Source organism: Gobius niger, assembly GCF_951799975.1.
Source record: "Gobius niger genome assembly, chromosome: 12".
NCBI classification, from domain to species: Eukaryota; Metazoa; Chordata; class Actinopteri; order Gobiiformes; family Gobiidae; genus Gobius; species Gobius niger.
This window is the reverse complement of record NC_136863.1, coordinates 15,563,525-15,581,431: the sequence shown is the minus strand read 5'-3', so window position 1 is coordinate 15,581,431 and position 17,907 is coordinate 15,563,525. Positions and strand designations below refer to the sequence as shown.

Sequence of the window (17,907 nt, the reverse complement as noted above, 5' to 3'; positions counted from 1 at the left end):
AGTTCATCATAAGGTTTTTTTTTGGCGCTTTTTTTTTTTTTTTCATCTATATTTATTTTAGGCCGGCCTACTTTGCATTGGTTTTTCGCCGAATCTGTCTCGTGGCGTTTGCTAAAAGCGCATGCATGATCAAGCTAGCCAACGTTCATCTTTGGTAAGTGCGTTGATCGATCAAACACGGTTGTTGATCGCTCCGTTTTGATTAAAATACGATGTTTTGTGTTTTAATGAAGAAATGGGAAGAGAGAAAGAGGCTGACGGAGAAGAAAAGGTCAAACACAAGTCGTTGAAACTGAAAAGGCTGAGCGGCCATGAAAGCGCTGGTGCTGGTGGGGGAGACGCAATCGGAAACAGGTGAGCGAGAGGACCTGAAAAGTACTTTTTGCTACTACAATGCCAAGTCATATGAGTCACTCGAACAAGCAGTTTACACCGAAATCTATATTTTTCTCTACAATTGACAGACAGTGGGCTCGCTCTTCTCCACCCCTTTTCCAGCTAAGTCCCCATTGACTCAAGCTACATTGACGATGTTGCTAAATCAAATCACTGTCTTCAGGGGTCAAAGTGGATCGCCCTCTTTGCGAAACTAAATGCAGTAACATAAACTAATACGAGAAGCTACTATAAATGAACTGTCTTTATCTTGAGATTACAGCATTAGCATTAACACTGACCATTTTAACCGCAGTCCTCCATGTGATTTTAATAAATTAACTTTGCTTTCTGATGCTATTATCTCCATGCATGTGAGGCAGACAAATGAATATGAAGTAAATGATAAAAACTGATTGATTGCACCTCTCTGGAAATTGTTAAAATTCTGGCAAAATGTCCTTAACCGAAATATTTTGTGCTAAGACAAAACGCTGAATACTGATGGATGAAAAACGTGTACCCCTGGCCTGTACCCTAACAAAGTTCTGTATGTGCAAGTTTTAAATAAGCCAAAGTTTGTGAAAGGAATCGACCACAAAATAACAAAAATACAACACGTTATAAATAGCAAACTAATGGTTCGCTATATTTTTGTTCCATATACCCCCTTTTCATCCATGATTTCAACCTGACTTGATTTCTTTCTTTTTTTTAGGGGGTGGGATAAAAAGTTTACCCATGGGGCCGCCTCAAAGCATATCTTTGGCTTTTGCTGAGCACACACTACACAATGTTTGCTATAAATTTCAGTTGCCGCATTGTTTTCAGCCACGACTCATTCTCAGATTCAGATTCATTTATTGGCCATTTGCAGTTTGAAAAACCACATTGGAAAAAAATGTGCAAAGAGCTCAACTTTACAGCAGCTGTTTGACGTAAATATGCGGCGGATTTTTATAAAATAAGCAGCGTTTTGCTGATTGTGAACCAGAGAACACATTTTCCACAGTATTTGTTTCTGTGCATGAGTTTATCAAACAAAGAGGCCGTGCCATGACTTCTCTCCACTGTTTCTGGCGTCATGAGGCCGGTGCCTGCCCATCTGCTTTTCTTATTAAATCCACTGGAAGTTCTTTGTGTCGCCTACTTTTAATTTCTATTTGAAATTTCTATAAACAAGTTCAGGAAGACTTGTACCTGTGCAATTGAACTGTGTTGTTCCACTGCCAATAGTGATCACATGACACTGACCTTTCTGGACAGGCAGTTTTTTTTCAGCTGTTTGACAGACTCGTGTAGTTTGGCCGCTCTCACAATTCCCATTCTTTACAAAATCTTTTAAGACTGAAACAAATCGTGTAGTCTGTGCTCAGCTTTACTCAGCACCTTACAGACTTTACGTAATGCCTGTATTTCTTCTTTTGACTACTGGTTGTGCTACACTTCCCAAGCTAACAATAAATGTTCTCCTCCCTCAAGCGCAAATTCAGATAAATCCTCCAAGAAGACTGAAAATGGAAAGGTTCGAAAAAAGGTATTGTTGAGTTTTCATTTTGGCTGAAAGCCTTTTTTGAATATATTTGAATACATTGTTTTAAAACTTCCTCTAAAGTGTGTTATGATAAGGATAGGGATGTAATAATGCGCTCAAGCCCTGATTCAATTAAGTTCCCAATTCAATTATTAGATTTTTTAAAATGCGTTTTGGCTTAATCGTTACAACCCCTACTATTATGCAACTTTTGATATGTATACCCTTGTATATTATTTTAAAGACATAAATTACGTATTAACTAAATAAATATCATTCTAATCTAAAAGAGCAACTATAATTATTTGTGTGAAAAAAATTTGTATTGCTGCTTTTGCTTCTTTCCTTCAAACTTTAACACTCTATATGGACCATGGTATCTGCGTCCTTAAAGTCTATATAATGGAGAAAAAAAAATAATACATTATTATCATAATCATAAACTTACTCTTCTTGTCCTTCATGTGCAAAAACTGTGGCATCAGAATTTGATTTTATGAAAATCACCAAAATATTGAGACCACTGTAGATTCAATAGCCTTTGTTGTAGTTTTCAGATGACATTTTTTGGGGGGGTCAAAACACTTAACAAGTGTCACTTGCGATGGCACACCCTTGTTCCTGCACTGTCTGTATCACTGTTTTCTTACATTAACAAAAGTCTGTGCTTTGATTTACAAATTCTCATCAGAAAGAACTGACTCTGAAAAATGATACATTTGCTGATCTGTAGATTTGAATAAACCCCTTTGAAATGACTTAGTTCACAAGCTGCTGTTCACTGTCTTTTAGTCACAATCACATTGGCAAATAGAGTGGCAAATCAAAGCATAGCGCTCTGTTGATGAAATGCTCTCTGCCGTGCTGTTGCTGTGTTATGACATCACACCTATAACCTCTATTGTAGATTGATGCCGTAGTATGTCACTGGATGAATATTTATCATTCATTCTTTTTAGGCTAAGACGGCAAGTACGCAAGCAGACAACAGGTGAGATTTGCCTTGTTTTTTTTGTAGAACAATTTTACAACAATGAATAGGTTGCATCATCACAACATTGGTGGGAAGGTGAGACTTCCATGATGGTAAGTGACTAGGGTCTAAAGATCTATCGGTGCACCAAATATTATTGACCGATATACTGTGTACATCGGCCAATAATTAGTATCCCTAGTCTCAAACAGACAGATTTGGTTTTACAATATACATTTTTGCTTCATTCATTAATAGGGCTGGGACAAAATATCCGATCGGATTTGGATCGCAATACTTTGTGCTGCAATACCAAGTATCGATACTTTTTCAAGTATTGCAATACTTACAACTTTACTTGTGTTTGGAGGCATTTTTATCCTGCACTCCTGTGTTTTCCAGTAACAGCACCTTGTTACATTTTGTGTTAATGCACTGTTCAATCGTAACACTTGAATAACTGTCAAATTGGGTTTATAAACTTTGGACACATGACAATTTTCTTTTTTACAAATGTTAAGGTAAACATTATTGCAAATCATAATTGTCGCAATACGTATCGGATCGGCCCCTGAGTATCGTGATACATATTGGATCAAAAGTGGATCGTGCCCAGCCGTAATAAAATATCTTTGTAAATATCTAACCAAAAGTTATATTTCACTCAAATTGTATTTGATCCCTTTAATATTTTTCTAACAAACTTGAATATTTGTCCCATCATAATCTCTAAAGATATCTGTGTGAAGCACTGTGTCCCAGACAAATGCATTATGTATTCTTTTGTCTATATGCATTGTACATTATACACAACCTTAGTTTATGTTGACTCTGTTAGAAAGAGTTCATGAACAGACGAGTCAATAATAAAATATATATAATAGTGAAAATATGCAGATGTATTTGTGACACAAATGTATTTGGTGGTGTTAGTAATATATTACTTATTACTGAGTTTTCTGCAATGGTCAAAATGTGGTTTGTGCAGTGAGCAGGCAGAACCAGCTAATGAAGATTTTGTGATGAAGAAAAAAAGGTTGAAAAAGCCAGTGAGTGTTGAGGATGATCCATTGGAAGGTCCTTCAGTGTCAGTTACGTAAGTCAAGGAAGTTAGTGTAGTACTTTGCCATAGTAGACCTTCATTTGGATACTCAAGTTTCAAAGTGCTTTTGGTAATCCTTTTTATTAACCATATTTTTTTTCTCACTTATTGCTTTTGAAGCAGTAATTAAGTATGCAAGTTCATTTGTGGAGCACAATTACACAAGGCAAATCAAAGTTCTTCAAAGTATTACATTTCCAACATTGTGTAAGACTGTACCTAGTTCTACCATGTATAAAATATTTCTTTTTGTCAAACGGTTAAAACCTGTGGAGTGTTTCATTAAACTGGCGCATTCTAGTATCTGTCGAGTACTTTTTGGGTCGGAGTGTTCACTCTTCACTTGTTTCATTCCTCTCCTTGCATCTCAAAGACAAATGGCCACTCCTCCATGAATGCCCCCCTCGTATCCTCAAGGGATTGTTACTAAGGTGGGCGTTTCCTCTGTTGTTTTGGATTGATGCTTGATTGTATCTTGGCTCCTTTCCCAAGAGCTCCCTGCACACGGCGATAGCGCGGCTCATTCAATTGGACTGGGCTGAGCACGACTCAGGGAGGCCTGAGAGAGTGTGGTGAAACAGGCTGAACTTGTGTGTTAATGCTCATTTTAGAGAGAAGTCAGGCCACAAGCCTCGCTTTTCTGAGCCAGTTTAATGAAACACCCCTCAGAACTGATAGTCATTGGCAGAGAAAACTAATTATATTCTTCATATGCTCCTGCTAGTTTGGATACTCCTTCTCTGACTAATTTAAACTGAAAAAAATGTGTCTAGTGAGCGCATAAAACAGGAACCTGAGGATGAGAATGAAGACTTTATTCCAAAGAACAAAGGCCAGAAAAGGAAAAGGATTAAAGAAGAACCTAGAGAGTGTCCTTCACCTACACCGAGGTAAGTTGCCTTTTTTATTTTGTCTCATTGCGTGACATGGCTTGGCTATTTCTGCTACCTGAAACTTTGTGTCAGTACTTCCCATCCCATGTATTTTTTTTATTTGTTTATTTGGTCGGGACAGTGCTTGTGAGGCCGTTTTCACACACATTGGAGCGCTTGTAGGTCGCCCCGAGACCGCCCTAGTTCCAACTGCATTTACTCCAAAGTTAGTTCAGTCCACATTCACACATGTCTGCACCAAACATCTCAACATCAGCCACGTAACAACAATCAGCTGTTCAACAAACTTATTCCCATGACTACGGGTAGCAACCTGTCAATGTGCCGACGTGCGTGCACATATGCACACTTCCCCGATGCTACGGTCACTCCTCTCCCTCGTAGTTAAATACAGCGAGGGTGATGTAGGCGAAGCAAGGAGAAATGCTCTTTAATTGGCTCATGAAGAGGAAAGTTTCACTACAGCAGGAAGGGAAAGAAAGGTGTACCTTGATGATTTAAAGATGATTCTTTAAATTCTTTAAATTCTTCGCACTCTCAAACACTCTCATTAATCCTGGCCTATTACATTTTTGTAGTGGTAGGGGAAGCCGGAGTGCCCGGAGGAAACCTACGCAGACATGGGGAGAACATGCAAACTCCACACAGAAAGGCCCTGTCCAGGTGGAAATTGAACCTGGAACCTTCTAGTGGTGAGGCACGAGCACTAGCCGCTGTGCCACCGTGCTGCCCGAGTTCCTGTTACTGTAAATACTTCACTGAAGGAGACGTCTTGAAGCTAATACAAAAAAAATTACAACTATAGACAAGGTGTTTTTAAGAATTAGTTCTAATTTGCAGCACTATTTAAAAATGTATAATGCGGCTACTTGCTGATAACTTTATGACAAACTCGCCTACCTTTTTATCAACGTCTCATCTGGTTAAGTATTTATCACATGTCAAATTTTTCCCCCGAACTCGCTGTTTAAAAAACGTTTGGATTCTAATTCTACACTGGCGCACAAAAGTTTAGGGTTGCGGAATTTGCATTTTATGCCACGTGCCAATAAGTTCTCAGAATTCATGTTTTTGATATATGCAGCTCAAAAAAACCCAAACCGAAACTGGAGGTTGAATTCTCTTCCCAGAAGAAAAAGAGTAAAAAGAAATCAGAGAAGGTACTACTCTGTGCTGGATGGACTTACTATGATGCAAGTGCATGCAGATAATATGACACGTTGTTTCTGACAGTCAGTCAAAAAGGAGGAGGAAGAGCCAACCACAAGTTCAAAAAAGCCTAAAAGGACAAAGGAGGATATTAAGGAGGCCAAACTGCTAAAGATCAAAAAGAAAGAGGAAGAGGAACAGAACCGCTGGCGTTGGTGAGAATTTTAATTTAATCGCTATAGACATGCTTATTCACAACACAGTATACGGTATTGTATGTAACCATACAGCTTCAATCTCTTTGGTAATTTTTTTTTCATTTTTTTTCATTTTTATGAAAGTGTTTTTTTTTATTGACTAAAAACACACAATATGACCATTGCATCTGTAACAGGGACATTCATTGTTGGACTGCCGAGTTTCAAGTAAACTGTGTTTCTTTCATCTTTGTCAGGTGGGAGGAAGAAAAGTATGAAGATGGTGTCAAATGGAAATTCCTGGAGCACAATGGTCCATACTTCCCGCCAGAATACCAACCTGTTCCCGACAGTGTTCATTTCTACTATAATGGTCAGTTCTACTTACTATAGCCTTCCATGAATAGCATTTAAAGACTATAATGCATTACTTCATGCAGGTAAACCTGTAAAGCTGAGTCCAGCTGCTGAAGAGGTGGCACTGTTCTTTGCGCAGATGTTGGATCATGAGTACACCACCAAAAAAGTGTTTCGGGAAAACTTCTTGAAAGATTGGAGGATGGTAATGTGCAATAATTATGGGATGGAAGCTTATTTGTATAGCGCTTTTCACATGGCAATTATTTGTTTAATTTGTTAATTTAATGACATATTATGTCATGTCATCTTAACTGTCGTATGAAGGAGAAAAAAAATTGTATTGTAAATATTTGCATATTCGCTATAAATCGGGGGGTCTGTGCAGAGCAAACACTAGAAGGAGTTGGCAACCAACCACTGCTTGGTGCTCAATACACAAATACAATTTGTGTGCAAGCAGTGCTATGCTAATCCACACAAGTAGCTCCCTTGCATATGAACAAATCCAATTAAAGTGTTTTATTATACCCGGAAAAAATGTCCACGCTTCGCTGCCCTCAGTGCCCTCCCACTACAAAGTGTCAGTCATGCTTAACACATGCAGGCGGCCTCTGTCTTAGTGCCTTTGAAGAGGAGATTCACTCTTGTTGCTTGTAGCTATAGCTCATATTAGAATACATTAACTCTATTACGGTTTTACTTTTTTTTTTGTTCCAATTGTAGACTGTGCAGCTTTAATATTTTTTTTCCTGTGGCCTTGGCTTTCACACACTGAACATTAGCAATTAAATGAAAAGTTACTGATGTGCTTGGATCATGCTTATTTTGTTAGGTTAGAATTTATACAAAGGCTGTGGAAGTGAGCTATTGTAAATATACTGAACCTAACAGTGCACATTCTCTATTGATCTTTCTCCCAAAGATTTGTGCACACTTTTTTCCTTTTGATTTCTTTCTAAACTCCATCTCATCTCTGCTTTGTTTTTAAGGAGATGACACCAGAGGAAAGGTCACTTATCAAAGACCTAAACAAGTGTGACTTTGGGGAAATGCTTGCCATGCACAAGGCGAAGGTGGAGGCTCGAAAAAACATGACTAAGGAGGAGAAACAAGTAAGTCGAGATTTCTAAACACATTTACTTTACTAACTGATCAACTTCAATTTATTGCAGGCTCTAAAAGATGCCAACCAGAAAATTGTAGACATGTTTGGCTACTGCCTTCTGGACCACCACAAGGAAAGAATTGGCAATTTCAAAATTGAGCCTCCAGGGTTGTTCCGAGGAAGGGGGGAGCACCCTAAACAGGGCATGCTGAAAAAACGGATCCAGCCAGAAGATGTCATCATCAACTGCAGCAAGTGAGTAAAGACTCTGACCTGGGACAGATTTAAGTAAAAGACAGTCCATGCTCTGTGCAGGATTGACATTAGTTGTGTTGTATGACCATATATAAGCATATCAAAAAAATCAAACATTTGTTTCAACAGAGGTTCCAGTGTCCCAGTACCACCTGCTGGTCACCATTGGAAAGAGTTGCGTCATGATAACAGTGTGACATGGCTAGCCAGTTGGACAGAAAATGTCCAAGGCTCCATCAAGTACATTATGCTCAATGCCAACTCAAAGCTAAAGGTAGGCAGTTAATCGGTGAAGTCCTACTGATGCCATGGCGCCTTATGAATGCACTTTTTTCCCATTAATTAAAGTGGCTAATGCACTAGATGCCATGCTGATAATGTTGACATCCATTCTGTTCGATAATTCTACTTGTATCTTGTAGTTCTTGTAAATATCTTGTAGATCTTGTAGTTGTGGTTCTGGGAGACTTACCAGTGGCTTCCTTAAATGCAGGGAGAAAAGGACTGGGAGAAATATGAGGTTGCACGGAAACTGAAGACATGTGTGGATGACATCCAGTATCAGTACAACCAGGATCTTAAATCCAAACAGATGAGCACACGCCAAAGGGCTGTGGCCCTGTACTTCATAGACAAGGTTTGTATTGATCACCGTTTTTTGTTGTGAGGCAATGCTGTCAGTGTTTTTGATAAAGTTCTACAAAAAATGTAAGACTTCAGTGTTAGTAAACAATTTCTGTTCTTTGTGTTGAACGTCAGCTAGCTCTAAGAGCGGGTAACGAAAAGGAGGAAGGGGAGACGGCAGATACTGTCGGCTGCTGTTCTCTCCGCGTGGAGCACATTACCCTGCACGATCAACTGGAAGGCAACGAGTGTGTAGTGGAGTTTGACTTCCTGGGAAAAGACTCTATTCGCTACTACAACAAAGTCCCAGTCATAAAGAAGGTAAGAAAAATAGTCCTGGATTTGTCTGGAGTTCTTTTTATTAAAAAAAAAAAAAAGCTTGTATGATTGTATCAATGCTGCTACATCCTGCAGAATGATATTAATGAATAGTAGTCCAACATAGGTTTCAATGAAAAAATTATAATAAGGCTTCTTGCTGAGTTGGCACACAGCAAGAGGTGGTACTTTTTACTGCAGATTTATTAATTTTCCATAATTCTCACCTCAATGGCTAACATTTTTGTGTAATGCAGAGCTGGCAATTAAGCAATGGCTTAAACCTTTGCTAAATGTACCCGCCATGTCACTTGTCACTTTCTGTCCTCATGGAACTTACTGGTACTGGCCTGTGCTATCTTCGCTCAGGGAATTGGGAAAAGAAATGTTAACACCTGACAGCCAAAGTGTTTTGTTTCTTGGCTGGACATATAATTATTCAAATGAGTCTATTCTAAATCAACACATTAGCTCAAATTAATTAGTCTTCTGCATATTTTTGCATCAACAGTCCCCATAGAAGAAACTGTGATTGCTGCTAAATGTCACTTAGACTGAAGTGTAACATGAAAAGCAGAGACGAAAATGTTTTCAGTTGTCAGAAGTCACCCTTAACGTTCTAGCCTTATATTGAACTACATATTTTAATTTCTTAATAGAGTAAAATAGTCATGTTTTATGTCTTCTTATATTGTAGGTTTTCAAGAATCTTAAACTGTTTATGGAGAACAAGGAACCTGGAGATGACCTCTTTGATCGCCTTAATGTGAGTATTTTTCTCATATATTTAACCGTGTAAAAAAGCAAACCATCCATACATTTTATTTAGTGATTTTTTTTGTCACACTGCCAGGTATTGCCTTTTGGAACTAAGAGTTAACTATTGTAGAAACTGAAGACGTATGTATAACATTGTTTGAGAAATTGTCCCCTCCCTGAAATTACTTTTGGGAACAATAGTCCAATTCAGTTACTTCGCTCTTGAGTTTGAAGATGATTAAATGGACATAGTGCAGCAAGATGAAAGTGGAGCATCTGAGGTGAGGAGAAAGGAAGAATATTGAAAGCAGGGATACTGAGAAAAGCGTTTGAGTTTTGAGGGAGTGAGGGGATGAACTCTGGCTGATAAATATGAAACTGCACAAGTGAAAATTGAGACTGAGCATGCTGCGTGGATAAAATTTCCACACATGAATTTGCTACATTTTTCCTTACAGGCACCAAGGCCGTGCAGAGTAGGCGGTTTTATGCATGGTTAGGTCGATGCATGCATTATTTTTTTTAGGGCTTCAAATTCAACAGCATAACATATTGGACTTGGCTACCAGTTAACATTTGTCAGTGGGAACATATTTTTAAATGTTTGTGCACATAGAAATCAAGCTGCTGCTGCTTCCTCCTCCTCATACTTCACCGCTTGACCTTGGGTTAAGTGTATGAAAAACAAACACACAACCTATTTTAGCTCTGAATGACATCACGAGGGTAAGGATTGGGTGCATTATAGAATGAATGAACATCACAGAAATCTAAAGAGCCTATAGTTTAAAATTGAGGTGGAGGGCAACTGAAAATTACATGATGGTAACTGGCGAAGGTATTAGTTTTTTGCTAATACCTCAGTCATTTCTGGGAGAATCTACATGACACAGAAACTGTCTCAAAGTTCATTGTCTTCTTTGTCAGCACATATGAACTAATGTCCAATTATTTTCTCTGAAAGGCGTCATAAAGTGGTGACCATGATGAAAAAAAACAAAACGTGAGCCTCAGGTTGGTCAGTAGTAGAAAGGACTTTCAGCCATAAGAATAATGTGCCAGGTTTGTGAATCCAATCACTGTCAAATACTGATGAGGGGAAATAATTGGACATTTTCTTTTGGGAGATTTCTTAGTTTTTCTCCCATAGAGTTGTATTGGCCCCTGCCCTCCAAATAATATGACAACCAATGCTTTAAGTGGACAAAAAGAAGTGCCGGTACTCTATTTTTTGCCAAGACCCCCCCCCCCTCAAAAAAAAGACCAAAAATAGGCCTATATATAATATGTTATATTTTTCCTTCTTTTCTTTATTATTTTTACAGCGTTATTACAGTATAAATTATGTTGTAATAACGCTGGACTGTGTCATTTATATCATGTATTCACTATAATTTGTCAGATCTGCTCAAATAACTCATGATGACAGCCCATTGCAAAGAAAATAATCTTTGTGAACGTCTATATGCATAATAAAACAGTAATAAGAGCCCAGTCTTACCATTAGAAGACAGACTGTTTTAGTTGAACTCTTACAGGTGAATGTCTCTGAAGCTCTGTTACAGAGGTGATTCTTACAGGCTAATGTCTGTGCTTTCCAAAGTGTCCAGCAAACACTTCCATGTTCTGTGCTGTCATTGCAGCTTGTCAGGCTCCGTTCTGTCTGCAGTCACCTCATCTCAGTCCATAGAAGTTTGTTTCAATCCATATTTACCGCTTTGTTTTGTTTTGATCGCATCTACGAGGCCAAACGGGGCACATGGCTCTCGTGTTCGTCGCCACTTGTGAGAACCTCAATGACCGCGGTTTCAGGTGGGGTCAGCCAACGCAGCCAGCCTTGTTCTTTTACTCCTCTGAAGCAGGAGAGCATAAGTGTTCATTGTTTTTTAACCGAGCAGCGATGTTTGCGTTTCACACCTCCCCGCCACTTGTTTGTGTGGACGAGCACCACGTTAAGTTGTTTACAGAGGCTACAGTGACGCACCGCGCTTTTCACTCATACAACTCAGGGGTGTCTGGGTAATGTAGTCTCTGCTCATGGTGGGACGAAGTAGGAAGCGTGCATTGTGAAGGGCGCTCTGAAAAGCAGCGGAGCAGCCAAAGGATTTAAACAGATGTGCAAATGAACGTACCGGTACGCTAAAACACGCTAAAGAGCTATTTTTGGAAGTGGCGGTACTGCATACCGGTGTGTACCGGCCCACTTAAAGCACTGATGACAACACAACTTATTTAACGGGAAAAAAACGCTCCCATGCGTTGAGTGCCAAAAACAGAAAAAAACAGGTTTTGCAGGTTTTTTATTATTATTGCGAAACTAGACACTCTAATACACCTTATATGCGATTTTGGTAGCTGTGATGAACAGAAGTGGAATAAATTACGATTAAAAACTTGTGAAAAGTCACAATCTGGACATTTTATTTATTGCGTTTCTTTTCCTTTTTTTTTTAGTCCGAGGGGGCGTGGTGTTGCGTAGCTAACAGCTGTAAAGCCGACACTTCTCTCTCGCTCTCTGGAGCGCGTTTGACAAAGCAGAGCAGCTTCCCATGGAAAGATCAAATTAGAGATTTCAACATTTCTCTGAGTTTTTAAATGGTCAAAATCAGTCCAAGGACAGCTGAGAAACATTCGCTTAGCTTAGAAGCTTAGAAGAGTTGACTTACCTGTCTGGTCTTTGTGTGTGCCCGTGGAGTGTGGTAGCTTCCAACTTGACCCCCGTTTGGAGCTATAGGAATACATTGGGAGAGGCCAAATGCTAACAACATCTTTGGTCATTTTGCGTGACTGACGGCACACACAAAGACCAGACTGGGACGTATGAACTTATCTAAGCTCAGCTAAGAACATATCTCAGTATGGAAAAACGGTGGCCTGTTCCTTTACGTCTTCAATCTGAGAACCAGGCTGTTTAAATGCACACACGATACAAAGCGATCGATAACACGCAGTGTCCAGAGAGGATAGAGGAGGAGAGAGTTGGAGGGAGGAGTTAATCAGAAAGAGTGTTGCATAAAACCCCCGTTATCTCAGTTTCTAGAAAAAAATCTGTGATTTTGATCAAAACTAGCCTCTGCTTAGCTTAGACTTTTCACCTACGGAGAGCTTAAACGAGCCATGGCATATGTCCATAGCTATAACATAGAATATGCTGTGGTGTTACAAATATCATGAAAAATGGTCTGGATTGTTGGCACTCAACAGCTAAATCCCCAAAACAGTGCAGCACTCAATGTGTTAAGAAAATAGTAAATCATGTAATGGGAGGGTAATGCAGCTACATCTTGGCGTACAAAGATTAATTGGTAATAAATATAAGAAAACTGGATTAGTGACGAGACAAAGAAAACGCAGCTGAAAATGGGGTGCCTCCTTCCTCCATCTTCCAGTGTGACACAAATGTCAGACAGTGGTGGAGGTGGAATGGTAATGGCGGTTGTGGGCAGGACTGATTGACATATGGAAAGGCCAGGCCACTGAGAAGTAGGGGTGTGCAGGAGCAGACAGGAGCAGACGGGAGCCCCAGGGATGCAACAACTGGTCCAGGTGAGGGCTGGCTAAGAAGAAATGCTGTACAATGATGGCCGGGATGAAAGGTGGAAAGGAAAGACGGGCTGTGGTAGAAAGTCGGAAATGCAATGTGGAAATGAGAGAGTAAATATATCCGGCCCCGCTCTCAAATTGAAAAAAAAAAGTGGACAGGGAAGATGAAAATTGAATGGGGGAAGTTATTTTTCTGTAGTGATTCATACAAATATGTGAGATTGAAAGGAAAGTTGTAGAATGGTCAAAAAGACACGGAAGTTGAGGAAATGAGAATAGGTTAACAATCAGTACATGTAGGTCATGTGGACCGGCTTTGAAGATGAGGAATGAAATGGGGAGGAAAGAAAATACGATATAAAGTGTGAATATATGGTGGGCTTTGTTTTGTAGTTTCTACAATTTGGACATAAAAAACAATGTGTTGCTGCCTAAATAGTTATTTGTCCGTTTCAAGAAGTGAATGAGTAAATGAAATCTTTATGGTTCCTGTAATGAATATTTGTATTGTACATCTTTATTGCATTAGTATATGGCATTATTTGGAATGGTCTTCTCTTTGTCTTAAATGCTACATAATTTGAATAAACCTTGCTGTAGGATTATTAAAATACTTAGAGAAGATATTCACAACACTTGCCTTATGTTTAAATGATTGCAGTTAATATGTTAGGTTTTAAGATATTTTGTTATAATAATAAATATGGCATATAACAAAAGTGGCAGAAGTGCTCATCTTTGTCCGCAGATAACTTGAATCTCAGGAAATGATACCACAGTGCCATCTAGTGATTCATACATGTTTTCGATGATGGTGATGAAGTGATGTTTGGAACGGAAAACTGTCTTGTAATAACCATGTTGTTCTACTTTTTAGACACAAACGCTCAACAAGCATTTGACCACTCTAATGCCAGGGCTCACGGCAAAGGTTTTCAGGACATACAACGCTTCCATTACCCTTCAGCAGCAACTGAAAGAGCTCACAAACAGTAAGTCATTCTGATATCAAAGTGTCTCATATTTTGACAGTTTATATTTTTAGCTTGATTCAAGATAGACTGGTGTCAGACATCAATCAGTTTTCCAAGCTGTGGCAGCAGAAACCGTCTCTGCCTGACTCTTATCTAGGCCCTGTAAGCTGCCTGTGCCACTTTTCATTCAGAGATAGAAATGTCACATCATCTTTGACTTGCAGAAGTAGTGTTTCAATTCACATAGCTCAGTGCACGCCTGAAGTGTGGAATAAAACAAATGCTGGAAATGGTTGACTGTAATATTGTTTGTTACTGTAATCTTAAATATGATATGAAACATTTTTAATTAAAATAACTGGTTATTCTCTAGAGGGGGACAATGTGGCTGAGATGATTTTGTCATACAACAGAGCAAATAGAGCCGTTGCAATTCTGTGTAACCACCAGCGTGCGCCGCCAAAGACCTTTGAGCAGTCAATGGCCAACCTGCAAGCCAAGGTAAGTTATGTGATCATTTTTCGTTTGTCCTTTTATATATTGATACTTAATAATTGTCTTCTAGATTGATACCAGAAAAGAACAACTTATTCTTGCAAAGTCTGAATTAAAACAGGCTAAGAAGGAGGCAAAGTCCAAAGGCAACTCGGATCCCAAACTGCAAACGCAAGTGTTCTTTTTAGTATTTCTCCAGAAAAAAATTCAAACAGAAATGAGCGGAAGCAATAAATAAAAATCACCGCTGTAGTGTCCGTAATATTCTATCATAATATGATAGAATTCATTGGTTTTTTTTTATATTAATAAAAGAACATGTAGTATAATGTTCTTTTATTCATATTTTCATGTTAAATATATTCGGCCTGTGGCACACCCTGACCTTGGAGTGAAGCATGATTTCTCCCTGGGTGATATTGACAGTATCCCCATCAAATAATGATCTGAAATCAATATGCCGTAAAAATTTTGTCCCCTTGTCTACTGCTGAAGTGTGTCAACAGATTAATTACAAAAATTTAACAATACTTTCATAGTTCCGAACCTGGAATATGGAAAAAATAATCATTATCCCTTACTTGCAGGCTGGTGGAGCGGAAGAAAGCAGCAGTGAAGCGTTGCGAAGATCAGCTGCTAAAAATGGAGCTTCAGGCAACTGACAAAGAGGAGAACAAACAGATCGCTCTGGGCACCTCAAAGCTCAACTACCTTGACCCACGAATCTCTGTGGCTTGGTTAGTACAAAAATCTTAGCTTTTTTCAAACGATAGTTTTTATGTGAACAAAGATGATTTCACTGTCGCGTATTAGATTTGTCTTCAGATAATTTTTCATTAGACTTGACATTATTCTGTTATACATATTCTTTCAATTTGCAGGTGTAAGAAGTATGGGGTGCCCCTAGAGAAAATCTACAATAAAAGCCAAAGGGACAAATTTGCTTGGGCCATCGACATGACGGATGAAGAGTTTGAGTTCTAGACAGTAATGTTAAAGGTTTGAGACAAAGCACCTGAGGAACTGAACGAATTAGTGATGATGAACATACAGCACTTTCTATCATTTTACAGGATGGCTGCATGTGTCACTTGATACTTATTGAAGCACTTATGCGCTCTGGTTTGACATGTTTTTTGTTAAAATCTGTTCAATTTGTTTGAAGTATTTTTGGCACTTCATAAACTGAAGTGCTCCTTAAGCATCTATTATTTTGGCTTTTTTTTCCTTTTTAAATAAAAGTTCCTATGCTGCAATTAACACCAAATTAACTTGTATACTGCTTTTATTTTAGATGGGAACGTTGCACATACCAGTGATGGCGACAAGTTAATCCTCATGTTACTCCCTGTATGTGTGAGGGACTAGTTCTATTTAATTTGCGTATCTTGTCGCTTGGGTGGTGAAAAAACGTATAAACAAAACAAATTAACTAAAGTTGATCAACCTTGCTACACTAGTTCACAGCTTTAGGTTTTGTAAAAGAAACTGCATGCATACCAGAGAACTGAAACAAGACACATCAAATGACCAAATATTTACTTTTTAATATGTGGTACAGAAGTGTAGCAAATCCTATTCAGATAATGGTCTGTTTGGAATGCTATAGAGATGGCGGTCACAGACTCACAGGTTGAAAAATTTGTGGTTGTACAATATTAACAGAATTTCTATTTCAATTCAAATGAGTTTTGAGACATTTGTGAGTGCAACCGGTGGGGGAGTGACCCACATTTTCATGTACAGGACTTGCATAAATAGGATAGAGGTAAACTACCTGCTGTATGTGAACCAGCACCCGGTACAGAAGGGCATAATCACAATCTACCAACAAATAATTGTTTCAAGTCATTACACAACTGTAACCATTTCACAATATTCAATATATAAAAAGCATTTCACGCAAAACACATCAAATCAATAAAACTCCGGTCACTAGAGAAAAGTCTTCCACTTCTGAATACTGGACCGACTCCGCATTCATTAAAGAACCTGTAACAAAAAGGGTATATCTAGTGTTATACTGTGTGCTTCTTTTATACAATATAGACTTATTACAGTGAATAGCAAGTGTCCATATTGTGTCTATATTACCTTCAAGAGCCTTGACCCTCTTTAGGTTTTTCTGGTGTTCCTTCGATCTCTTCAACACCTGCTTGTGTCATCAGATCAGCAATGTTTTTCTCCAAATCATCAATGCGTGTACTCATCTCATCAAGTGGGATAACAGTTAAGGCACATTCAAAATGATATGTATAAACAATGCATCACTGGACAAACAACAGATTATGTAAGGATATTCCTTCCAATGATTTGATCGGACATTGTTTGGAACTTATCTTGCATTTGTTGCAGCAGAGTCTGAACCTACAAAGGAGAGAAAAAAATGTGGGTAATTAAACATGACAATATTTGTGTATGTAGTGGAGATTGTTGGAATTTTTTCACCATTCACAAACTAAACAATATTGATGGCTTCGAGTCCACAGGCGGGAGAGTACCCTTACATACTGGCCTACTTCAGTAGTTCACTTTTTGAAGTAACGACTATTTGGAGTCATTTTTATTTCACAATACTTTTACCTGAGTAAAATTATATGGCTTTACTCGAGTAAATATGTTGCTACTTTTCCCGACACACTGGTAGAAAAACAAAAGGATGAACAACCAACTTGCTGGGAGTGTCTCCATGACAACCATAGATTTGATCAACATTGCATTATTATCAGTCTCCATGTTTTCCCTTTCTATACTATATAAATGAACCGGAATTAATAGCCTACAGCTACTAAATGTTTGTAATCATTTTATGAATGCACATGATGGCCATTTCATCGAACTGAATGAGCGATATTCAATTTTAATGCAATGCTATGTTGTTAGATTGTCAAGGACAGTTCGACAATTTATGCCACAAGCACACTTGACGGTGAATTAATAATTTAAATGAAGGGGTATGTTTAACGTTACTATGTAAAAAACAAAATGTTAGTTTGCTGTTATCCTAGCGTCCTCTAGCATAGGCTAAGAATGCTAGCATAGGCTGAGAATCACGATCTGTACTCACCACATTGGTTAGATCCTGCACAGACTTGGGATCCGTCTCAGCCATATCTTATTGGAAGCACCGTATATCTTTACAAAGGTATGAAGAATGTATGTTCAAAAGCTAGCCAAGAAGCCTGTAAACTCAAATTAGCAGCTGGTCCTGTCCTGGAGCCTCCCTCTGTACGGTCAGCTGTTCTCAACAC

At 38.7% G+C, this 17,907-nt stretch overlaps 2 protein-coding genes across 2 annotated transcripts; one reads left to right on the top strand and one right to left on the bottom strand.

Annotated features, from left to right (window-relative positions):
* Positions 1 to 60: 60 nt before the first annotated feature.
* Positions 61 to 15,864, top strand: LOC306970961 (DNA topoisomerase I, mitochondrial). Its single transcript, XM_079567064.1, has 20 exons — positions 61 to 154; positions 234 to 354; positions 1,858 to 1,912; positions 2,869 to 2,900; positions 4,758 to 4,874; positions 5,962 to 6,037; positions 6,111 to 6,241; positions 6,481 to 6,596; positions 6,664 to 6,785; positions 7,573 to 7,695; positions 7,756 to 7,943; positions 8,073 to 8,217; positions 8,437 to 8,580; positions 8,703 to 8,888; positions 9,583 to 9,651; positions 14,065 to 14,179; positions 14,535 to 14,662; positions 14,727 to 14,827; positions 15,244 to 15,393; positions 15,538 to 15,864. Exons 2-20 carry the CDS (start codon positions 236 to 238, stop codon positions 15,638 to 15,640), a joined length of 2,220 nt encoding a protein of 739 aa, XP_079423190.1. The 5' UTR covers positions 61 to 154; positions 234 to 235; the 3' UTR covers positions 15,641 to 15,864.
* Positions 15,865 to 16,183: 319 nt separating this feature from the next.
* hsbp1b (heat shock factor binding protein 1b) lies at positions 16,184 to 17,905 on the bottom strand. The gene is made up of 4 exons (XM_079568314.1): positions 17,724 to 17,905; positions 16,957 to 17,023; positions 16,751 to 16,874; positions 16,184 to 16,648 (listed from the first exon to the last, which is right to left on the bottom strand). Exons 1-3 carry the CDS (start codon positions 17,766 to 17,768, stop codon positions 16,753 to 16,755), a joined length of 234 nt encoding a protein of 77 aa, XP_079424440.1. The 5' UTR covers positions 17,769 to 17,905; the 3' UTR covers positions 16,184 to 16,648; positions 16,751 to 16,752.
* Positions 17,906 to 17,907: the final 2 nt, after the last annotated feature.